General features: G+C 32.8%; 3 protein-coding genes across 4 annotated transcripts; all 3 read left to right on the forward strand.

Annotated features, from left to right (window-relative positions):
* Window positions 1-335: 335 nt before the first annotated feature.
* On the forward strand, window positions 336-7,194 carry LOC11423678 (protein LIKE COV 2). Its single transcript, XM_003602468.4, has 7 exons — window positions 336-681; window positions 1,573-1,625; window positions 1,708-1,817; window positions 2,375-2,542; window positions 5,268-5,365; window positions 6,528-6,654; window positions 6,888-7,194. Exons 1-7 carry the CDS (start codon window positions 562-564, stop codon window positions 6,986-6,988), a joined length of 777 nt encoding a protein of 258 aa, XP_003602516.1. The 5' UTR covers window positions 336-561; the 3' UTR covers window positions 6,989-7,194.
* Window positions 7,195-12,151: 4,957 nt separating this feature from the next.
* LOC11423679 (RNA-binding protein 39) lies at window positions 12,152-20,058 on the forward strand. 2 transcript variants are annotated; one of them, XR_003010100.2, is made up of 14 exons: window positions 12,152-12,908; window positions 15,352-15,430; window positions 15,542-15,598; window positions 15,983-16,038; window positions 16,877-17,105; window positions 17,360-17,446; window positions 17,533-17,607; window positions 17,704-17,784; window positions 18,345-18,409; window positions 18,481-18,685; window positions 18,770-18,858; window positions 18,940-19,054; window positions 19,178-19,243; window positions 19,767-20,058. XR_003010100.2 is itself a non-coding variant. In XM_003602470.4 (13 exons), exons 1-13 carry the CDS (start codon window positions 12,325-12,327, stop codon window positions 19,806-19,808), a joined length of 1,764 nt encoding a protein of 587 aa, XP_003602518.2. In that variant the 5' UTR covers window positions 12,152-12,324; the 3' UTR covers window positions 19,809-20,058. The 2 variants fall into 2 exon arrangements, 1 of the variants encoding a protein (XP_003602518.2); XM_003602470.4 differs by lacking the exon at window positions 19,178-19,243.
* A 1,229-nt stretch (window positions 20,059-21,287) lies between these two features.
* LOC11418512 (ribonuclease P protein subunit p25-like protein) lies at window positions 21,288-24,359 on the forward strand. The gene is made up of 9 exons (XM_003602471.4): window positions 21,288-21,448; window positions 21,550-21,672; window positions 22,015-22,095; window positions 22,189-22,277; window positions 22,368-22,442; window positions 23,054-23,115; window positions 23,212-23,274; window positions 23,617-23,793; window positions 24,096-24,359. The coding sequence occupies exons 2-9, from the start codon at window positions 21,550-21,552 to the stop codon at window positions 24,161-24,163; spliced, it is 738 nt and encodes a 245-aa protein (XP_003602519.1). The 5' UTR covers window positions 21,288-21,448; the 3' UTR covers window positions 24,164-24,359.
* The last annotated feature ends 334 nt before the right edge of the window (window positions 24,360-24,693 follow it).

Raw genomic sequence — 24,693 nt, forward strand, 5'->3', positions numbered from 1 at the left:
AATTGGACTATAGATTGAATTTGTATGACATTTGAATCATGGTTCAATTGGAAAAACCATAGTTAAATTGAATCATTTTAGTAAATGATAATTTAGCATTAAAATTAACATAATTAATTATTTTTTCTAAATCGTGCACAAATTTAAACGAATATTATTTTATTAATTAAAAATATCCATATTTTTGACTGAATGAATTAATTAATCCATAAACATAAACATGGTCCAAAGGAAGAAAGAAAAAGGGTCACATCATATATATCACATAGTCCAAAGCCACGTTAGCTAGTAGCGGTGATCTCATAGCATTGCTTGGGTTGGGTTGGGTGGGTGTAGATAGATTAATGATAATTATTATCTTTATCAGGTGAGGAGAGTGAGCAAGTGTGTTGCTTGCTTAGTATCCAATCCAAGACTAAATCATATATCATAACGTAAGGTAGGGTAGGAATATCAAGCAACCCAAAGATCCCCCACACAATTTTATTTGATGATTGATAGCAATTAAAAACATTAGAAAAAATTATCATCAGAAGAAGAAAAAAAACTGAATTGTTTGTGATGGCCGAAGAAAAAGAATCAACGTCAATTCCTCTAAGTCAAGCTGATAATGTCTCCTGCGAAGATCCCGAAGATCCAGCCAAGACTCCTCCAACCTCTCCTAACTCCTCCACTCGCAGGGTAGGGTACCCTAATTCCTTTTATTCCTCCTCCTTTATTACTCTTCAAATTAGGGCTAAGTTTTCGATCTTGTTTACTGCACTTTTTTAAAACATATATTAGGTTATTTATAAGTCAACCATTAGTCTTCCATGAGTTTATTGCAAATTGTAAACAAACTATTTGGGGTTATGATCATTAATTTCATTTTCTATGTGGTTGCATTATCTCGTGGATTTTGGTTGCTCTGAGTGGTTGCTACTTGCTATGATATATATATTTTTCTTTTTTGTTTGAAAACTCGGTATCCGTCCGTCCTGAGGACTGGACTGACTGATCCGGGAACCATTCTCACTGTCCACTAACGGGGTCAATTGAAGTCAGAGGAAAACCTTGTACGGACTGACCCAACGCAACAATTGTTAGCACTTGGAGATTTGAAGGAGACTTAGAGAGGAGCACACTCCTAGGTTCCAAGCCTTCACCACTAGGCCAACCCCTAGAGGTTTATGGTTCCCCCTATATTGGGGGTTTACGATTCCCTATATTGTTTCGCATAACTGTCTTTACCTAGAAAAGTTACTTTGTTAAATTAGTACATATGATTAAGTCATAAAAAATTGAACATGATTATAATTCAACAAACAAACCCTGTTCCACTGCATTATGTATATAGGCCATATGAATAGGCCAGTTAAGTGAGTTAACTGATCGATGTTAGAATTCAAGGCTGATTTAACGTGAACCTTTCCTCATATAAAATAGCCAGCTTACTTTTTAGGATGAAGATGATGGAGATTGTTACCAAATATGCATATGTTTGGCATGATGTAAAAAAAATTAAGTTTCAAATTATTTCAACATAAATCCACCTATGTCTCACTACTGACTCATTTTGTGCATATTTTTCAGGCTTGCTGCTTTGTTCTTCAGAGTTGGGTTTCTAAGAAGTTTATGACCGGATGGTAATGGACTAAACTTTTATCAAGATAACTTATTGTTGCTATTATCTACGACCTAACTATCTGTTTAATTTTGTACTTGCAGTGTGGTTTTATTCCCGGTCGCAGTTACCTTTTTTATTACATGGTGGTTTATTCAGTTTGTTGATGGTTTCTTTAGTCCGCTATACTCCAGTTTTGGTGTTGAAATATTTGGTGAGTAATTTACTTTTCCTTCAATAAACATGAATTTGACTATTATATTTGATCTCTTGAAAATTTACAAATGACGGGAATTTTTCATTGGTCTAGATGTCATTCATCCCTAAATAAAAATGTAAGGAAATCAACATAGTTCATAAATTCAAAGAAAATAGGTTACTCTTTTGTTTTACCAATGTAGCAAGAAGGTATTTTACTTTCTTCTCAGAGTTCGATGGCTAATCCGGGAACATCCAAAGCAAAGTAAATGATAATAATGCATAAACTTGTAAATTCAAAAATAACAGGTTATCTTATTGTTAAATCAACTGAGAAAAAAAGCATATTGTTTTTTATGAAGAGTTTATTTGAATTGTAGTTTAAATGTTTTAGCGGACATGGTATTCTCGCCTTTATTTCTTACCTCCAGTTTTCTATAATAAATTTATTTGCTATCAAAACATGCATGCATGTAGATTATTAGTTGCGGAAGAATCTTGTTCGCTCTATCTTTATTTTTAATCCCTCTCGATGCAATAGTTTAGTTTAAATGCTCTTGGTTTATGGTGCAGGACTTGGTTTTATTACATCGTTAGCTTTTGTGTTTGTTATTGGTGTTTTTGTTTCGTCATGGATGGGTGCCACTGTCTTCTGGATTGGAGAATGGTTGATAAAGCAAATGCCCCTTGTTAGACATATATACTCTGCATCCAAGCAGATTAGTGCTGCAATTTCTCCGGGTATGTTTTTCATAATAAGTAATCCAATTAGATTAGCGCAAAGAAACATTAACATTAGTTAGATACTGGAGTTTAAATTCACATAGAGATGAGCACTTATGCTATTTGCATGTTGGTTAGCTAGTGTTGTTACAATTGAAAGAAAAAAAGTCTTCTCAAGGGGTTTATATGGAAAAGTGCTCAATTTCCTCTTTTTTTCGGGTGGTGATTGTGGTGGTTCTGTGTTTTTTTTTTTTGAATGGCTAATATTATTCTCGATGAGCTAGTGCAAGGAGCACTATAACACTCGCGGCAACATGGAAAAAATACAAAGAGGCGCCGCATATATACGGAACACCAACCAACCCCATAAAAACCCCACAAAACCCGGGCTAAGGTAGTGAGGCCGACATATACATGCTAAGAAAAGCACGTATACCCCTGCCTCACACCTAGCAGCGAAGCAAAAATCCACCACCACCAATGCCCAGCTGAACCGAACAGCTCACAGACCACAAACAGCAAGTAGGCTGCCAACGCAGCAGGAGCAGGCAGAACAACTTCAACAGCAGGCACAGGGGCCAAACACAGCACGCAGAGGAAGCCAATGGTGCTTCTGTGTTTACATGTTGACTTTATCGTATATATTTTATGGATTATTTTATACAAGGAGCCCATTTGAAGATGTATCTTAGAATTCATGCCTTGGATTGCTAAAAATGTTCACCCATGAAAAAGAATATGGGATGCTATATATAAGCATATTTTTTAATGACTACCGTGGTATGTTTTTGGCAATGTTATCAAAACTGGCCCGTCTGGTTGAACTGTGAAGTGGTCTAGTACGGGCAAAGGCAAGAAAACAGCTGATGGCAAAGAACCGTATAAAAACAGATTTCAGCCGGCCGAAACCGACCAAACCGCGGAATTGGCGGCAGTTTTGATAAACTGTCTGGTCCATTGAAATACAAAACTTTACACTTAGAGAGTTTATATAAAATGTGTTTTTATTTTATTATAAAAACACATACTCATCACAATTACGAGTGAATGTGACCATGGATCATGTGCCACCCCATGACACATTTATAGCCAAGCTGTTAAGACTACGTACTAAAAGCTTTTGACATGGGACATTTGACATTGCTAACAAAGTCGGGCTAAAATGAGAAAAACTAACATTGTGACTTTAATTAATATTTTTTAGCAACTTGTCATCAATTTTATATTTTGGGTTCAGTAGAGGCTCATCATCATTTTTTTAAAATTATTGAGTTTAATGGAATTACCTAGTGGTGTAGGCTTTGGTGCTAACAATTTATGTGTTAAGCTTTGGTCTGACTTCAATTGGCCCCCTGCTAGTGGATGGTGGGATTGGTCCCCCGGATTAGTCGGTCCTTGGGAGAATACCGAGTTTAAAAAAAAATTACCTATAAAATATTGCTCGATAAATTGATACTAATTGTAGACTTTGAATGATACTATTAATTTTATGTGGACTTCAATTTTTATGGGTGAAAAGATGAATGTTGTGTAATTTTTATGTACTTGTTGTGGATTTTCACTTTAGTTATGACTGTGTATGAACTGCCGGTGAATTTTAACACTAGATTTATTAATTTATTTATTATTTATTATCTGGCTCGACCATGTTTGAACCAATTGAACCGCCGTGACCCAAATGTCTTACAGGTTTGATTTTCAGTCTGGTTTTTAAAACATTGGTTTTGGTTTTCAATGTAACTTGTGTTTCATCCCCTCTCGTGTTCATGGGACAAACCACTTGGTTAATTCTGAATTCATTAAGTTTTGTATGAAACTATTCGTATAAATTGCATTTTTCTTTAGTAATGTGATGGAGGCTGAAAAGAAAAAGTAATGAATATAAGTATAACAAATCTAAGGTCAGTTGTAGCATTCTCTAGTTTTATATATAAAGAGGGTGAAATGATGGTGGTTTTGGCTGTGAGGATTCCATGCGTGTGATGTAGCAGTAGCCAGTAAAAGATTTGTATTACACTAGTGGTCTGGTGATGGTGGTTGTATAATATGTTGTAGCTAAATGCATACATGCAATCTATTCATTTATTAAATTCACCAGGTCTTATTATTTCATGGATCCTTCTGTTGTGGGAGCTTTATAGCAATTGATTGTTCTTTTTTAAAATGAAGACATGTATAAGTATTACTGCATTGATTTAAGGAGTTAAGTGTTACTCAGTAGTTGGGTGTTGGACTAATTAGAGAAATGAGACTCTATGTTGCATATAAATAAAAAACGGGGTTGAGAGGGAGAGATTTTTTGTACTCTTGTTGGTTTGAGAGAGTCGGGGCCTTTGGGCGCAGGGAGGTTTCTCGACTCTTGAAGATCTGCATTCTCTTATTTTGTCAAGGGACTTCTTCCCTGAATATACTACTAAAATACCTGTTCCTATCATAGGCTGGCTTGCTGAAAGAAAATATTTACTTTTTTTGAATAAATCTTATCAGCTTTGACAAGTTTAAATGGTGTGGTAATAGGTAAATAGGAACAGTTAGACTTTTTATTTATGAATTCACAGCATACTTCAAATAGTTTTTCCCTATCATTTTTGCTGTCAGTGATTTATTTTCAGAGCCTGCATATTTTACAATCAATAAATTTTATTTTTAACCATCCTATGTAGTTATATTGGCCATTTTCAAATATTGCTTACAAGGATGCAATGATTTGTCGTAATAATTATTTTCAAATTCTTCTTTACAGATCAAAATACCACTGCTTTTAAAGAGGTTGCAATTATCCGTCATCCGCGCGTTGGTGAATATGCTTTTGGCTTCATTACATCAACTGTTACTCTACAGGTACTTTGATCAAACTGTATTTACTCAACAACTTTTTAGGGCTTCATCTTCAAACTTTAAACTTCAATGACTTTTGTCTAACTAGAAGTAAATTAGAATATATAGGATGCAGGTTTAGCAGGGGGCATACAAATGTTAGCTTAGATGTGAAAGTTGAAAAAAAATACTATACCAGACATCTCATGGTATATGTATATTGAATCCATCATCCATCTTACTCCCTCCACTCACCATCCCTAATCTTGCATCCCAAAGGTTTGAGCACAAATATTAAGAAATAATGAAGTTAGATAACTGTGGGTCGATGAGATGGAATATTTTGAGTGTGATGAATAAGTATTGCAGATATTATTATTGCACGTCTTTAAAACTTGTAATTTTTAGGATTGACTGCTGGGCAGTAAAGAGTCAATAAGAAAGAATGACCTCTATTGCAAAAATGAGAATGTTATGGTAGATATGTGGTCACATAGGACGAAATAAGATAAAGAATAAAATTAGAGTTGTAAATAAAAAGAAGAAAGTTTACCCCTCAAAAAAAGAAGAAAGTATTTTCACTGGTGTCTATAATTTATAATGCTTTAACTTGGTTATATAACGCATCTACATTGTTGGTTAGCACACTCATATTGGTATCACATATACGGTGACATGATCAATCATAATGAGCAGTTCACCATCATTAAATCAATGTTGAATAATTTCAATTACAGTAGTATTAGAAGAAAATAAAATTTGGTTATGGAGGATATGGCTGTATTATATATTATTCATTCATCCCACACAAACAAACACATAAGCTATACCCATGTGTTTATGTGTGTGAGCACCTGTGAGATTTGATGCACCGTATACATCTATTGTGTTTGCATTTGTATGTTTGCGCTCACCTCTGGGATTTAAAGCAGTTATGAGTCTATAACATGTTCTGTCTTTAACTTGTTCAGTATAACCCTGGTTAATAGAGTACTTCGTTGTAACCATTGTTTGTGGAGTTAATTTACTGTCAAAAATTTGGGGCTTGCGTTTTCATCTGAAAGGTGCTTCATCATATAATCTCATTATATTTGTGTAACTTTCTGAGGAAACTACTAATTTCAATGATTTGTTATTTTGTTATATATATTTAACTTTTGATTTTATCTTTTTTCTTCCATTCCAGAAAGAAAATGAAGATGAAGAGCTCTGTAGTGTTTTTATCCCTACAAACCATCTGTATATTGGCGATATAATTCTGATTAACTCCAAAGATGTTATAAGACCAAATCTTTCCATTCGAGAAGGAATAGGTAGGTTCTCTTTTTGATGATTGGTCGGAAATTACATTGTGTGAGTGTGTTTGTTATGCCTGTTCAACATGTCTCTGTAGAAGAAATTGTTATGTGATATTCTATTTATCTCATTGGTCACAAATGAGAACTTTGCCAAAAAAACATTCTTCTTGATGTAAAAATTCTTAAACTATTATTTAGATAGCATTTTTTTAATTCATGTTGTAACATTTATGTTGATGCTGGTGCAGAAATCATTGTTTCTGGAGGAATGACAATGCCACAGGTGATATCTCCCATCGAAAGAGTTGCTCATCCGAATGAGAGAATATCTTTGAACAGAATCGGATAAAGGGATGAACCAGCGGCTTAATATATGACTTGTAGTTATCGTCCATTAAACCATGCATGACCCATATGGTGATGGAAATTGTATTGTGTTCCTCTGATGGAATTTGTATACGAAAATTATTGTTTAATATTTTACAGTTTATATCGAAGCTGACAATTGAGCATGATACAATGTATTTATTACAATATTTGTATCCTTTTCTTTTAGTCTCGCTTCTCTTTTCCATTCTTCATGCATCCTTGGAGTCTGGCACCGGCACCGGCACCGATGAAATAGGAATTACATGTTTAGAAGGGGGCAAAAAGCATTGTTTTTGGTCACTCCTATAGCTCATATTTTTCTATTCACGTGGGAATAGCACCAAGTTCTAAGAACTATGAATGGAGGACATAGAGGGACGGTTTGGAGCCAACAGTGGTTGATCTTGTTGGTAAGGTTTGACCCGGTTAAACCTCCGAGGTTAAACTCGCCTAAATTTTATTTCTAAAACAAAAAAAGAGTTTGTTTTGGATACAATACGTTGTGTTAAATTCACCTATTCACCGTTTAATGAGGCATATCTTTGATGGATAATCTAAGATATGTTATGAGTATCTTAAGTGGATGTTTAGAATCCTTTGTACTTATCTATTAAGTGACATCATTTTACTTATCTCATAGGTCACATCTTTATGTACTTGACTTTAAATCATATCATTGTACTTCTCTATAAATAAAGATCACATGCAACCTATTTTGCACATAACAAAAGAATAATATAACTAGACCATTGACCCATGCTAACGCACGGGTCATTTTAAGAAGTAAATATTCATGTAAAAATAAAACAATGTAGTTCGCTTGAATGTAAAAATTGTCGTGAATCAAAACATAATGTCAATTACGATAGACTTTGTTATTGTTCCATAATTCTAAGTGGAAAGGTGTTGCACAATTTATCTAAACATGGACTAATTGTAAATAACATCAAGGTAGATGGTATCATGCGACCCAACCATCGGAGCACCCCCTCTGATCTTCACACCTTCACGAAAGTTGCTTGCAAATTCATCTTGTCGAGAAGGAAATGCATAGGGGGGTCAAAAACCGGGTAGGGGATACTCTTGTGAAACCTATCAGTCAACTGTATATCAAACTGTCCGTCGCTAACAAAAACCAAGGTAATCCAGGCACCAAGATCGATTCCATAAAATTCACGAATCGCTTTCCATCCCTTTGTGAGAAAAAATGCTTTGTTTACTTTGTCGACCAATACTTCAAACTTGTTGGACTTAGGATCAGTCAATATTGCATAGCGCCCAATTTGATCTTCAAAATCACCGCCAAACATGTTTGGCAAGCATACTGCACCCTAAAAAAATAACAAACAAAAACATCACAAACGTTGATAAAATAGAATGCAAATAATTAAGAATAGGTATATTTCGCAAAAAACACATACAACATCAATGTCATATTCAACGATATATGATCTGTATTTCAGTCTCAGCTTATTGATTGTTCTGTCAAGATCGGAAAGAGGGTTTTTCACTAACGGACCTACAAAAGATTAAGAGGGATTGAAAGAATGATTTATACTTTACAACAGCGAGGAATAAGAGCAAAAGTCTATATATTTAGTATAAACCAGAGTGGAATGAAGATATGGTTACCAGTGAGGCAGTGGTATGACAGCAAAGTCTGAATGTTTCTGGAAGCCATGTTGATTAAGAAATTTCGGTTTAAGAGAAATATATGGTTTTAGAAAGAGATTTCGGTTTAGGAGAAAGGATTAAAATATATTGGTGAGGGTTTGGAGGAGGGGAGTTAGGAGATATGGTTTATGAAAATCAATTAGATAGGTTTTAGGAGGAGTGAAGTTAGGAAATCATGGTTGGGGTTTGGAGGAGGGAAATTAGGAAATATGGTTAGGTTTTGAAGGAGGGAAAAATTGCTAAAATATTAGGTTAAAATTAGGGCAACAAAGCTTTGTTTAGGAATAAGAAGATTTCCCCTCTTCTCTTTCTTTCCCTCTCATTCTCTTCAAACTTGTTGTTTGTTCTTAGAGTTTCATAAGAAAAGTGTAATACGACGATACAAAGAATTAATTAAAGCTGGACATGATAAATATTTAAAATAACGATATATAGCGAATTAATTAAACTTGAAAGAAAAAAAAGTTAATTTTTTAAAAAGTAAATAAATCACCTTTTCATTATGCAAAAGGAAGATTAAATCCATAATTTTAAGATTATTACGAGATTAGCGCATGATATTTTTGAAATTTAGCTAGGATTATATATAGGGTTAAATATATTTTTGATCCCTATAGACATGTAAATTTTTCGTTATAGTCCCTCTAAATTTTTTCTTAAATTTTTAGTCCTCCAAAAGTTTTTCATCTTCACTTTTGATCCCTCCTTTAATGTAAACTCATATGTGTAAAATTCATATTTTTTAATAAAGATTTATAATATTATAAGAATCTCTAAAAAAAAAAGATTAGTATTTTAAAAAAAAACAAGAATTAAATATGAATTTTTATATTTTTGGTGGTTAAAAATTCATATTTAATTGATGTTATGTTATAAAAAATTCAAATCTTTTTAGGAGAAATTTTACAATATTCTATACATTTCATTAAAAAAAAATACAAAAATTGATTTAAAATAAAGACCAAAAATAATGATTGAAAATTTTATAGAACTAAAAATTAAAGGAAAATTTTAAAAAAATTAAAACGAAAATAAATCACCTTTTCATTATGCAAAAGGAAGATTAAATCCATAATTTTAAGATTATTACGAGATTAGCGCATGATATTTTTGAAATTTAGCTAGGATTATATATAGGGTTAAATATATTTTTGCTCCCTATAGACATGTAAATTTTTCGTTATAGTCCCTCTAAATTTTTTCTTAAATTTTTAGTCCTCCAAAAGTTTTTCATCTTCACTTTTGATCCCTCCTTTAATGTAAACTCATATGTGTAAAATTCATATTTTTTAATAAAGATTTATAATATTATAAGAATCTCTAAAAAAAAAAGATTAGTATTTTTTAAAAAAACAAGAATTAAATATGAATTTTTATATTTTTGGTGGTTAAAAATTCATATTTAATTGATGTTATGTTATAAAAAATTCAAATCTTTTTAGGAGAAATTTTACAATATTCTATACATTTCATTAAAAAAAAAAATACAAAAATTGATTTAAAATAAAGACCAAAAATAATGATTGAAAATTTTATAGAACTAAAAATTAAAGGAAAATTTTAAAAAAATTAAAACGAAAATAAATCACCTTTTCATTATGCAAAAGGAAGATTAAATCCATAATTTTAAGATTATTACGAGATTAGCGCATGATATTTTTGAAATTTAGCTAGGATTATATATAGGGTTAAATATATTTTTGATCCCTATAGACATGTAAATTTTTCGTTATAGTCCCTCTAAATTTTTTCTTAAATTTTTAGTCTTCCAAAAGTTTTTCATCTTCACTTTTGATCCCTCCTTTAATGTAAACTCATATGTGTAAAATTCATATTTTTTAATAAAGATTTATAATATTATAAGAATCTCTAAAAAAAAAAGATTAGTATTTTTTAAAAAAACAAGAATTAAATATGAATTTTTATATTTTTGGTGGTTAAAAATTCATATTTAATTGATGTTATGTTATAAAAAATTCAAATCTTTTTAGGAGAAATTTTACAATATTCTATACATTTCATTAAAAAAAAAATACAAAAATTGATTTAAAATAAAGACCAAAAATAATGATTGAAAATTTTATAGAACTAAAAATTAAAGGAAAATTTTAAAAAAATTAAAACGAAAATAAATCACCTTTTCATTATGCCAAAGGAAGATTAAATCCATAATTTTAAGATTATTACGAGATTAGCGCATGATATTTTTGAAATTTAGCTAGGATTATATATAGGGTTAAATATATTTTTGATCCCTATAGACATGTAAATTTTTCGTTATAGTCCCTCTAAATTTTTTCTTAAATTTTTAGTCCTCCAAAAGTTTTTCATCTTCACTTTTGATCCCTCCTTTAATGTAAACTCATATGTGTAAAATTTGTATTTTTTAATAAAGATTTATAATATTATATGAATCTCTAAAAAAAAAGATTAGTATTTTTTAAAAAAACAAGAATTAAATATGAATTTTTATATTTTTGGTGGTTAAAAATTCATATTTAATTGATGTTATGTTATAAAAAATTCAAATCTTTTTAGGAGAAATTTTACAATATTCTATACATTTCATTAAAAAAAAAAATACAAAAATTGATTTAAAATAAAGACCAAAAATAATGATTGAAAATTTTATAGAACTAAAAATTAAAGGAAAATTTTAAAAAAATTAAAACGAAAAATTATATATTTACATAAATAAAAAACATATTTAACCCATTTATATAACATACTAGTGTATTTATCTGGCGTTGTCCGGATTAGACATATTCTAGAAGATAAAAAAATTATATGTTTGATATCCGTAAATAAAATTTATCACGGATTGGTATATGATGAATATCTTAATAAATACACACAAATATAATAAAATATACCATATTATAAATACTCGTAAATTTATAGATGCACATAGAGATAAAATTAATTGGATTTAGTAAAAATATTAACACATATAGAATAAAATCAAATTTTAGGAATTTGTGTTATTTCTGTTACATAAAATATTAGGAATTCAATGAAAAAGTTAAGTAAAATATTTAATAGATAAGATCAAAAGTTTGTTGAGATATTTATGCCAATTCAAATATTGGTTTTACAAAATAGAAAAATAATAAAAATACTGCGAATAAACGTTAAAGTGACATGTGACATAAAAAACCTTACTTTTATATATATACAATTGATTGATGATTTATAGTTGAAGGGTATCGTATGTAATTTGTTGAGATATTTATGTTATATAAAATATTAGGAATTCAATAAAAAAGTCAAGTAAAATATTTAATAGATAAGATCAAAAGTTTGTTAAAATATTTATGTCAAATTAAATATTGGCTTTAAAGGCGGCATAAAAAAACCTTATATATATATATACCATTGATTTAAGATCGGAGTACAATGTAGTGAAAATGACTTTTTACCCCTTATTTTTTTTTACCCCTTATTTAACAAGCTGGATGGAGTGCGGAGTGCGGAGTGCTGATGAAACATCCAAAGTTCATTTATTTCCTCTCTATCTAAAAGTAATTTCTTTCCTCTCTATCCAAACCTGAAGAGAAAAAAACCCCCAATTCGCAAAACCCTAAATTAACAAATTCTCAATCTCAAATTCACAGTTAGAGACTGAGAGAAGAAGAATTATCAATGGATTTCGACGAGTACGAATACTTGGAGAAGACAGTGGAAGAGCTGGAAGACAAAGACTCGAAGAAGAATGAAAGCAGCGACAAAACCGAACGGAGCTACAGAAAGCGCGATGAGATTGAAGATGGCACCGAAGAGAAGAGGAGCAAAAGAAGGTCCAGCGGCGACGGCGATGACGAGCGTGTCTCGAAGAAGGATAGAGATCGTGATGATGACCGTGACAAGGAGCGTCATCGGAGTGGCAGAGATAGAGATAGGGATAGGGACAGAGATGGCGAGAGAAGCAGCAGAGATAGGGATAGGGATAGGGAGAAGGATAGGGACAGAGAGAAAGATAGGAGAGAGAAGGAGAAAGAGAGGGAAAGGAGAGAGAGGGAAAGGGAGAAGGAAAGGGAGAGAGAAAGGTCTCGGAGGAGTAAGAGTCGTTCTGAGAGAGACAGGGAGATTGAAAGAGAGGAGAGAGAGAGGTCTCGGAGAAGCATAAGCCGTTCTGAACGAGACAGGGAGAGAGAACGGGAGGAGAGAGATAGGTCTCGGAGGAGTAGAAGTCGTTCTGAGCGCGATTTTGAAATGAGAGATAGCCGGTAACGTCTTTTTCCTTAACTTAATCTTTATGTTTGTTAATTCCTTTTTTAATAAGCTTTTTTGCTGTGATTTTTGATAGTTGAACTTGTGTAAGTGTTTTTAGGTTAGGTTTAGTCGACAGCATTTGGTGAGAATTGTTTAATTTGATTGCCAAATGAACAATTGTGTTGTTTATCAACAATGCTGCAGCTAAAATTGACTGTTGGTTTGATGCACACCCCTTTGGAATGAATTTTTATCGATCTTCAACTTTACTCAGCTTAACCTGGTTACTTTTGCTCCATGGTTATTCAATTCTTTAATACAATTTTTGATAAGCATGCCATTGAAAACCGTCACCACCTATAAGATGCATGTGAAACCCTGTTTACTACTTTATATAGCTTTATCATCGTGGGCATTTGGAACAACACAACATACCACTTGATGGGTTAGATGCAAAAGGACCAAATCCAATTTATTTAACAACACAATGATATTTTTACAAAATTATTCATATATAACGTACCTAAGTAAATTAGTTCACAGTGATTTTATTCAATAGCAAAATCGATTCCATAGGTTCATTTGCTCTACAACCAACCACGGCTGGTTTCACGGTGTACCCTTGTTAAATGCACAGACACACTTTCAAATAGATTTGCTATATCATTATAATCTATAGAGCCCTAGTCAATGCTCAAGTTGTCACACATTGTCTGAGGAATATGTATGGAAATGTGCAGTTCTGCAAACAAAGATTGCAAACAGAGGATTTCAGCAGCTGTATTTACCGAAATTTTGTTCTCTGCCTCAGTAATTAAGTTTGCAACGAGGGTTTGCTTTTTAGAACATCTCGATACCAGAATTGCGCCAAAGTAAATGCAGTGTCCTGAAGTTGATCTCCAGTCATCTAGGGTCTGGGGCCCAGGCTGCATCACAATATTTTTTAAAAGGGACTGGCTGGCTCAAATCAGCTGTCTGGTTTCTGCAGCAGCAACCCATGACTGATAAGTCCCTTTCAGATACCTCAGGGTGATCTTCAGTTCTTGACTGCCTTTCCATGATTCTCGAGTGGCATGACATGATTTTTTTCACTGCAAACCGACGTCTGTCTGGGTTGTAATGGCACATTGCCATGCACCCACTATTGATTTTAGATTTGTTAGTTTCCGGGTTGTAATGGCTCATTGCCATGCACCCACTATTGATTTTAGATTTGTTAGTTTGTGATGGCAGAAAAGATCCATCAAGCAGTCTTTATTTGAATACCAAGAAAGTAATGGTAAGTATTTCAATTTTAAAAACAAACTCAGAGTGCAGTTCAGATATCCGATTCTGTATAAAAGGAGGTATCACTTGTACTGATTATTTCATCCACATAAATGAGATAAAAAATTTAGTGTGAATCTTGATGTGAAGTGACCGAAGAGGGTCATACTTGCTTGCCCAATAGCAGAAAACCAAGAAGGGCAGTAATAACTAATAAGTCTGTCTCTCATACCAATCTCTGAATGCTTGTTTGAGATCTTAGAGAGCCTTGTGCAATCTACAAATCAGTAATTTATATGCTGATTCAAAACTTGGTGGTGGGCTCGTATATATCTCTTCTAAAAGGTGATCTAGGAATGACTGCTGGATGTGGCACTCTTTTAAGATGGCAGTAGCAAGAATATTCTAATAATATGTCTTACACCTGTGGGAAAGTTTCTGTAACCTTAAACCCTATTGCTGATGAAGTCCTTTGGAAACTAACTTGGCCGCATTAATGGTCTCATCAGGTTTTCTTTATTTTTGATAACCCACTTGCAGCCTGAAGGAAGAAGAAACAGAGACCAGCTAGGTTCTGCCAAGACTTGCTTGGCAGTACTTGGTTCCATGCGTTCCTTTAAGAAAGTAGGGACCGATCGGGGATGAGCAATGCCATTCTTCGCTTTAGTCCGCATGGTCGTGAGTATAAGAGAGTATATATTAACAATATACTCTGAGATAATGACTGCAGTTAAAAGTTTGAGAACTATTAGTCAAGAAAGTTTAGGTTTATGCTTGTTTGAATTTGCTTGAGTTAGAACACGAGAGAAAATCAAGATAAAAAAAAGAGAGAAAGTTGGAAGTGAGAATTTGGAAGAATCTGGTGTCTGGAGTCGGCCTCTATTGACAACAGACTCTGCACTATAATCTGTGAATATTTTTGTTAAATTAATTGACTGAACGGAGATGGATCATATACACAAGCATTACTCTGTTTTTACGGCCGTTACTTAATTTTGCTTGTATTCAACATACTAGCTCTCAGTAACACTCACTTGGTTAAAAACTATACATTTATGCAAATTAGTTACACATAGTACGAAGTTTGAACTATTACAATGTTATGAATTATACAGTATAAATATCAGGTTCAAATTTGTCGGACTTTTCTATGCATATTTTATAATAGCTGAATTTTAATGTGAATTGCAGGAGATTTAGGGAGAAGAAAGAAACTGTCGAGCCTGAGGCAGATCCAGAAAGGGATCAAAGAACTGTTTTTGCCTATCAGGTTAATTTGCTGGTCCTCCTTTTTTTGATTCTTCTTGGATTATATGATCTGACATAGTATGGTATTTAATATCCTGTTCTGATTATTGCCAATGTGCTGTGATAATTACAGATGCCCTTAAAGGCAACAGAAAGGGATGTTTATGAATTCTTCTCAAAAGCTGGCAAGGTCAGTTGATTTTAATATTTGCATACAGTTTGGTGCTACTTATATTTTTTTGATAGAATGAAAATATTTGAGTTAAATCATATAAAAAGATGATAATATATCAAAGGTCTCCTACTTGATTTGAAAAACTCCTCTCAATTACTTTTTGAAAAGTTCTTTATATTTAGTTTTTGCACATAAAAAACAAGTTCCTTTATTAATTAAGATCTTTTTAAAAATAGTGTTTGACCAAACTCTTATTTTACGGAGAAGAGAAGTAAAAAGCATGTTGGGCCAAACAGAGCTATAGTTGTTTGGTTCCTTAGTGTGAATGTCTTGTATCATGTCTTGTTTTTCTTGTATCATGATTCACTCTGTCATATTTCTGATGTACTTCATTTCCAGGTGAGAGATGTTCGTCTGATCATGGATAGGAACTCAAGACGATCTAAAGGAGTTGGGTATGCTCTTTATTGTTAAATGTTTATTACATTCTTCATATGCGTGCACTATTGTGGTATTAGGGCATCGACTCTCAAGAATTATGTTTAACTGTATTCTTAAATGGACTAGAATTGCGATAATGATGAGGGATGATGGGAATACCTTGCACTCATGTTTAATCAATTCATGCTGCATACTCAAGGTAGATGACATAATCCTGGTTTTCTTTTGGTCCTTTCCCAATTTGCTTCCTCTATGTTGACGTACACACACAGTGAGGATTTCTTATGTTGTTGAACCTTTTCGGTTTATATCACTTGAACTGATTATGGGGTATATTATCTTTGATAAGTTTGATGTGGAGGAACTTTTCTCCTGCATTTCCTTTCTTCTTTTTTTCTCCTCTTTTTTTTGGGGTGGGGGTAGCCAGTTGGATGAGATGCACATGGAATTGGTTTGTTTGGCTCTTATAATTGGTTTGACAAGCGAGTCACAGTACTTCAACATCTTTAAGTTGGTTGTGTTTCCTAAGAATTGATTTTTTTTCACGCACACATAGTGAAGATGAATTTCCAGTTGCTTAATCCTTTCATTCTTATTGATTGTTTCATGTTAATTTGGTCTTTTCTTATTCTTTCTTGATTGAAATATATGTTTCAGTTTGTATTTTTACTATATCATGCTAACATTTTCTTTACATGAGTCAGATACACCAAAAGATACACTCTGGTTGAGCTGTCTGCACTAGAGTTTTTGTTTCCCTACATCTCTTTGCTATGCTTTGTAAGTTTTGATTGCAACTGTTTGTACGTTGCAGTTCTGAAAAGTTGATGCAAGTTTTTGATGAGGTTGCAGGTATATTGAATTTTATGATGCAATGTCGGTGCCAATGGCAATTGCCCTCTCTGGCCAACTTCTTCTTGGACAACCTGTAATGGTAAAACCTTCTGAGGCTGAAAAGAACCTAGTTCAATCTAATACTACTACCGGAGCTGCTGGTGTGGTAGGACCATATGGAGCCGTGGACAGAAAACTGTATGTGGGGAACCTTCACTTCAATATGACTGAGAGCCAGTTGAGAGAGGTATCTTGATTTTTTTTGTCCAGTGAACCTTTCGTTTCTGTCATCCATTGCCAGAAATATGAAATCAAATGAATTTTTGGAAATACACCCTTTAAAACAAGTCTTTTTTTTTTCTTTTTCTGAATTGATTTAGCCTGTTGTCAGATTTTAACTAACTAGAATTAGAATATTTGATTTGATAATTTGTCACTGATCAGCTTCTGACAAATTTATTTTTTTTATTTTTTATTTTATTTTATTTTTTTTAATTTTAGATTTTTGAGCCATTTGGTACTGTAGAGGTTGTGCAACTGCCCCTTGACCTGGAGACCGGACATTGCAAGGGTTTTGGGTTTATTCAAGTTAGTTACCGACACTAAGCTTAAAAAATTGTTGTTTCTAATAAAATACTGTTGCTAACCTTTTTTCAATATCAATTCTTGGACAGTTTGCCCATATAGAGCATGCCAAGGCTGCTCAGAGTTTAAATGGAAAATTGGAAATTGCTGGCAGAACTATCAAGGTAGATTTGTTCGCTTTGTTTTATATTTTACCTTTCTGTGTGTTTGGGTGTATTTGCTTGTCCTTATATTCGTTATTAATGATGTTTATCAAACAGGTTTCATCTGTAGCAGACCATATTGGAAGTCAAGACACAACAACAAAATCTGCAGATTTTGATGATGATGAAGGTGGATTGGTAAGTCTACGTCTATATAAACTAATTGAATAGCTTCTACTGGACAATTTGCCGTTTAAATATCTATCTCCTCGTACAATAAAATTATTTAGGTGGATGATTATTTACTCGGCTTGGTAGTGTTGATTGACAGTAAGTTTTGTTTATATCGAACTTTCATTATTAGTTTAGTAATCATCAATTCTAGCTTAAGTGTATTGAAGTTTTAGTTCGATTGGTGTTGACCATTTTTACTCCTTCCTAATTGAGTAAAGAGGTTCTGAGAATTTGTTCTGAGAATTCATCACACAATTAAAGATGCCAAACAAAACAAATATATGGATGTTTATTTCTACATTACTGGACTTAGGTTAAACTTGGCGGTTGCAGCGTTCCATATTCCACTCATTCCTTATCTGGATCATGATATGATGATTTCATTTTATTTTATTTTCCTGCTTCCAGGCTTTCTGCAGTCAGAAACTTCAATTTTTGCTCCAACTATATCATTAAGTCAATTTTTTCCTAGTTATGAGTTTCTTGCTCATTTATTGTGCCTTTTTGTTACTTTTATGCAACAGGCTTTAAATGCCCAATCAAGAGCATTGCTTATGCAGAAGCTGGATCGCTCTGGAATTACTGCAAGGTTTGTCTAAATATTTTGCTCTTATATTCTTTAAATGTGCCAATTATCTTAACAGATTTCAAACACTGCAGCATTGGTTTACCCATGAATGGGTTGGCTCCTGCTCAGCCGGCTATTAGTTTGCCTATTGGTAATACTGGATTAATACATCCTGGATTAATACCTGCACCTGGACTAGCTCTACCAACTCAAATTATGCCTACCCAAGTGGCCGAACCTGTCGGAACCCCCAGCAACTGTTTGCTGTTGAAGAATATGTTTGATCCAACCACTGAGGTCAGGATTAACTGGTTAATTACAGTTATTTTATATATTCTTTCATTTAACTGAATCACTAATATCAATTATTACGATCTGCAGACCGAACCAGATTTTGATCTAGACATCAAAGAAGATGTAGAAGAAGAGTGTTCTAAATATGGGCGGGTGAAGCATATCTATGTTGACAAGTAAGTTTATGAATGTGCAGCACTCATAATATCACTTTGGGCATAGCTGCGATTTTTTTAATTGATTCATTTTGTATACAGAAATAGTGCAGGTTTTGTGTATTTGATGTTTGAAACGGTGGAAGCAGCAAGTGCTGCTCAGCGTGCAATGCACATGAGGTGGTTCGCACGCAAAATGATTTCAGCTATATACATGGTAAGCATGTCTCTTGAGTATCCTGCAGAATTTTCTGTTCCTTGTCTTCACTTTTGCAAATTCAACTAGAGTAAATTTACACTCAAACCCTTGTCTCAAATATGGGGAGGATTTGTGTGGCAGGAAAAGTGAACTGGGTATTGTTTGATGACATGAAACAGTGAGATCAATGCCCATCAAATTTGTAAAGTAAGGACAACTGTGTGTTTGAACACATCTACCTACTACTGGCATGTATTACAATAATATTACGGACAGGAAAATTTATTACAAATGACAATAAAACTACTACTTTAACATGTGCAATTCATAGTTGAAAATGTGAAATTTTTATGAATGTTTTTTTACTTATAATTATATTCTAAAAATATAAGTAATTTATATCTTAATGAATTGAAAAAAATTAGTATCAACTAACAATAATATTGATCATGAGACAGGCATTCTTAACTTCATGCTAGAATAGAGATGCAATATTAAGTTACTACTAATCTTGGTTCCTTTCTGTGTAGTACGTTGTGCAAAATCATATTGGTAGCGCCAAATTTAGTTGTACAGAAGACTTGTGGTGTGTCAAGTTAAATTAAAATACAATTTTCCGTGTATAGGTTTAAAAGCTGTGTGCATATATTGATGATCAAGTACACATGCCTTAACTTCTGCTCCACACATCTTTTCCTTTGAACATGAATTTTAATTTTTTTTTTTGCAGCAACCTCATGAGTATGAAGCCAAGTTTAAAGGGGAACTTTGAAGAACTGCTTGCAGGCTGTGGCTCTTGTAAAGACGAGAATCTGCTTATTTTTCTCATACTAGTTTCAGCGATCAAGTTTTTGTTTATGAATTCTGGTTCATGACTTGTATCATTAGATTTATGATTACAGAAATTCAACTGGTAATATTCATGATCACATGATTGACTATTTTGTATCTTAGTGTATATTTTGGATTCACTTTTGGAGAGGTCAAATTTGATTCTAGGGGTGTATAATTGGTTTTTGGTATGTTTGGGTGTTCACATTAAATAATTGATTTTAATTTGAAGTTAGAAAAGTTAGAACTTGGAATTTTTTACTTCTACAATCGATTTTTTGCTTTCAATTTATTGTTCAACTCATTTTTATATGAACCAAACTCAAGTTTACCTTCAAAAGTAGGTGAGGTTTAGCATGGGAAAGCTACTTTTTTCCCACCATGGGAAAGTTAGTTTTTGACCATTAGATCAAACCTACACATCCTTATCATACTCCCTCATCACTAGATTTTGTAATTTTATTATTTTAAAACCAATTTTTAAAAACAAAAAATATATTTTGAAATTAAAATAAACATTTAAAAATAAAAAATAAACTTAAAAATATGGAAATTAATTTTCCAAAATTTTAAAAAATATAAATAAACTTTTTAAAATAAACTTGTTTTCAAAAATTTTAATTATGATTTTCGAAGATTTAATTTTTGTAATTTTCAAAAATTAATTTCCATATTTTTTTAGAATTGTTTTATTTCGAAAAAAATGTAAAACCTTACCTGAAGGTGAAATCGAGAATTCTTCAAAGTTTAGGATTCTTCAAAGTTTCGGAAAATCATAATTAAATTTGAAATATATATATATTATCTATACTTATAATTTTAATTAAAATTTCATAAACATGATTATTTACTGTTTATACACATTAATGTAAAAAAATGAGTGGATTCGATACCCGTTTAAACACTAGTTTTAATAATGGAACTTTGTCTTCTCCTTAAACAATTAACTTTTTTTTTTCTTTTCATTTTTAAAACAACGAGCACCACATGATTTTTTGTTTTTGTTTTGTAAACCGAGTATTCCATGTATGCAATTATCAATACTATCCATTAAGTTGGACATGACCATAAAAAGTGGCAAAATTTTCTTCTGAGAAATTTAACTCCGCTAAATATTCAAGGTTGAATTCAAATTCAAGATCTATCCTTACCACCTCATTCAAATACTCTTGGGGTACTACGTGGTTATTGTTATTGTTAAGATTGAATCAAAACAATATAATGATAGTTATTTGTAATGAGTGAGCTGCAACCTAATTTTGTCGTTAAAAAAAGAAAAAGAAAAAAGAGAGTGAGCCGGGTCATAAAAGCCCATTAGGAATAGTCCAGATGAGTTTAGCGGTTTAATCGGGCAATAAGACCGGAACCAAATAACCCTAATGATTCGGGCCAGGCTTTTTCTATAGATAGAGAGTGTGCAACCCTCGCGTGTATCTTTTTCTCTGCCTCAAATTAAAACCACAAAACAAAATCCCATATCCCCAAAACCTGTCAACTCACAGAGAGTATTGCTTTGACATATTCGCCCCATAGCCACCCAGCCCTCGCTCTCTTCCATCTCACTCACGCTCAACACAAACGGTATTATGCTTCAAACCCTAGATTCATTCAATTAATGCTTCGATTTAATTGTTTATCGTAATCGTTAATTGATTAATTTGATTTTGTTTGTGTTAATTCAGATGGATAGGTATCAGAGGGTGGAGAAACCCAAGGCAGATAGCCCTATCAACGAAAATGAGATCCGCATTACTACTCAAGGAAGGATGAGAAACTATATCACTTATGCTACCACTCTTTTTCAAGTTAGTATTAATTTAATTCATTCGTATTAGATATTAGATAATTAGATTTATTTAAATACCACTCATATTTGTGACTTTAGATGCAGTTATGATTAGGTTTTTAATGTTCTGAGCGACATAATTGATTGATAGTGTTAAAAACATTTACGCTGCCAGTGTATTAATTGCCGAGTGAAACCTTTTTTTTTTTATAGTGATTTGATTTAGGTTATAGGATATTTCTCTTTTATTTTTTTTGGTGTGATCCATACATGCAAGTAACATATTAATCTTAATTCAACTAAGATTTTGGTATTTTGTGTGGTATATAATTTGATTTTGGACTGCATGTGTTCTTTGTAGGAGAAAGGAACTGAAGAAATCGTCCTCAAAGCAATGGGACGTGCGATAAATAAGACTGTGACGATTACTGAGCTGATTAAGGTGAGAGGGTAGATTGATATCACTACGGATTAAATTGGTTGGAGTTTGGTTTGTAAAATCGTGACTGACTGTTATTATGTATATTTGTTTCAGAGAAGGATTGTTGGTCTGCATCAGAACACTATTATTGGATCAACTGATATAACTGACACATGGGAACCACTTGAAGAAGGCCTTCTTCCGTATGTTTTCATTGTTTTCACTGTGTTACTTTGTCAAATAGTTTATGTATGCATAGCATGGGTGTGATTGTTTTCATTTTACTTGCGCAGTTTGGAAACTACTCGTCATGTTTCAATGATCACAATTACTTTGTCAAAGAAAGAGCTGGATACATCCTCCACAGGGTATGAACTTTCATGATGTTGTATGGCATTCGCATCTCTAAATTATGTTGTTTCATGCCTTGTCTTTTGATTGGATTAGTTATTTTTAAGCAAACTTAAGGATTAGGAAACATGTTTGCTATGTGGCATCGGCACTTCAGATTGAAGCCGTTGGTGTCCGAGATTAACATCACCCTGACACATTAGATTACGTTTAGTTAGTTATTTTCTCAAATTATTACTGTCGTCCAATGTTAGTGCTGTCTCCGGTCTGTGTTTGTGTAAATGCTTCATAGCATGTTAGACCCTTGCTTGACTTCAAGGAGTGTGGTAAATACTACTTCTATCGTGCTGCTGTATTTATTGTCAATTGACTTCAATGTAGATTGATATAAGGGTTTGATTTCACAGTCTTAGTAGTGTATAAGTTTCTAATGTTTGTAATTTTGTACTTTTAACTTTTGTTTTCTAACAAGGATTCAATTACATTTTCAACTCTGTAAGTATTAAGGTCCAGTCATGATTTATACAAGTGATGCCATCTTTCCCACTATGTTTGATGATTTTGTTTTTTGTTTATTTCTTTAAATGTATTCTCTGTGGCAAGATCTAAGTTGTTTTTCTTCATGCAGATATCAACCTCCTCTTCCGGCTGATCAAGTAAAACCTTTAAATGAATATGAAGAGGAAGGAGGTGAATTAATAGTCTTGTCTTTGATTTTTTTTAAAAGAGTGAAAAGTTGTGATTTTTATGGCATGTGTAGTTGTTAACTGTAATTTTGATGCACAGAAGGCTCGCCAAGGATGCGAGGAAGGGGGCGTGGTCGTGGAAGGGGCAGGGGTAGAGGTAGAGGTATTGCTCAGTACTTTGTTTTGCTTATTTAATTGTGATTGGATGACTTGAGAATAAGGTTTTGGTTCTGAATAGATTGAAAAGTTAGCATTCAACGTGCTGTACTTATAAAAAAATGTACAAAGGAAATTAAATAATTATAGGGATTAAATATGGCCTACATGTGATTCACTACATCAGTGATATATGCCAGAAAGTAGGAAATATCTACGTGGAAGAAAATACGGAAGATAATATCTCAACCTATAGATTGCAGAATGATCAGAAATGCTTTCTTGAAAGATTTATAGTTTCCTTTAAAATAATTTTTTTTCTTATCACTACAAAATTTATTCTTTGTAGGAATGTACAATGGGGGTATGGAATATGGTGATGGTTATGATGGTGGACGTGGCTATGGTGGCAGAGGGCGTGGCCGTGCATGGGGTCGTGCTTTCCGGGGACGAGGACGTGGCTATGGTGCCCAGCCGGTTGGGTATTATGACAATGGTGAATATGATGCACCACCTGCCCCACGCGGTAAGCATGCGAGAGCACAAATTTGATGTTGTATTATCATATGGAATTTGATAAGATCAGTGTACTAGTCTTGTCTAATTTTTTGCTGTGTGCTGTTTGCATTACATGATGCTTCCTATTAAATAAGCGACAGAAGAAAATTACTTGGTTTGAATTCACCAATTGTTTGCCTTGTCGTATTTAAAGTAAACGTTGTATTAAAATTTGCAAGCACTTCTTGTGCTGCTGTTTGCTTATTTTAGAAATAATTTCATAAAAATTTCTAGTTCACGTTGTAGTAATAGTGTGTTAATTACTTGCAGGCCAAGGTCGTGGAAGGGGAAGAGGGCGTGGACGTGGTCGTGATGCTGGCCGTGTAGCAGCTGCTTAGTTAGAAGAGGGTTGCCCTGCAACTCTGCTTATTTGTTTATTTTATTTGGGATTATTTGAGTCGTTCAGTGTTGCGGCCATGTTCCTGCAGTTTTGATTTTGTAGTTCTCTCCCTTGTAACATCTATAACAGATTGAGTTAGATATATTTCTTTTGTTTAGACTTTGGAAAAAAAATTGATTGTTGGTTTTCTTATAGAAATTTTTGCGGTAGTAAAATATGTTTTTGGTTCCAATAAATATTTCAATTTTTTTGTTTTATTCCTCTTAAAAAATTTCTGTTTTCTAATTGTCTGAGTCTTTCATTACCAAAGTGTTCATATTTTTAAGTCAATTTATATACTTTTCAATTTTTCGTTTTATTCACCTTAAAAAATTTCTCTAACTTCTATTTGTCAAAAGTTTTTCATCACAATTTTTGGTTCATGTTTTAAGTCAATTTGTGTGTATCATTTGTAATTTTGAATGAATTTTTGCTGAAATATATGGAATAATAAAATCTTTAAAACAAAATTAAAAATCTTTAAAAAAA

Source organism: Medicago truncatula, chromosome 3 (genome assembly GCF_003473485.1).
Source record: "Medicago truncatula cultivar Jemalong A17 chromosome 3, MtrunA17r5.0-ANR, whole genome shotgun sequence".
NCBI classification, from domain to species: domain Eukaryota; kingdom Viridiplantae; phylum Streptophyta; class Magnoliopsida; order Fabales; family Fabaceae; genus Medicago; species Medicago truncatula.

Coding starts and splice junctions, on each gene's coding strand:
- LOC11418512 (XM_003602471.4), top strand. CDS start 21,550: ATGGATAGGTATCAGAGGGTGGAGAAACCCAAGGCAGATAGCCCTATC. Junction 21,673..22,014: donor ATGCTACCACTCTTTTTCAA/GTTAGTATTAAT, acceptor TGTTCTTTGTAG/GAGAAAGGAACTGAAGAAAT. Junction 22,443..23,053: donor CTGGATACATCCTCCACAGG/GTATGAACTTTC, acceptor TTCTTCATGCAG/ATATCAACCTCCTCTTCCGG.
- LOC11423679 (XM_003602470.4), top strand. CDS start 12,325: ATGGATTTCGACGAGTACGAATACTTGGAGAAGACAGTGGAAGAGCTG. Junction 15,599..15,982: donor TCTTCTCAAAAGCTGGCAAG/GTCAGTTGATTT, acceptor CTTCATTTCCAG/GTGAGAGATGTTCGTCTGAT. Junction 17,447..17,532: donor AGGGTTTTGGGTTTATTCAA/GTTAGTTACCGA, acceptor ATTCTTGGACAG/TTTGCCCATATAGAGCATGC.
- LOC11423678 (XM_003602468.4), top strand. CDS start 562: ATGGCCGAAGAAAAAGAATCAACGTCAATTCCTCTAAGTCAAGCTGAT. Junction 2,543..5,267: donor TAGTGCTGCAATTTCTCCGG/GTATGTTTTTCA, acceptor TCTTCTTTACAG/ATCAAAATACCACTGCTTTT. Junction 6,655..6,887: donor TTCCATTCGAGAAGGAATAG/GTAGGTTCTCTT, acceptor ATGCTGGTGCAG/AAATCATTGTTTCTGGAGGA.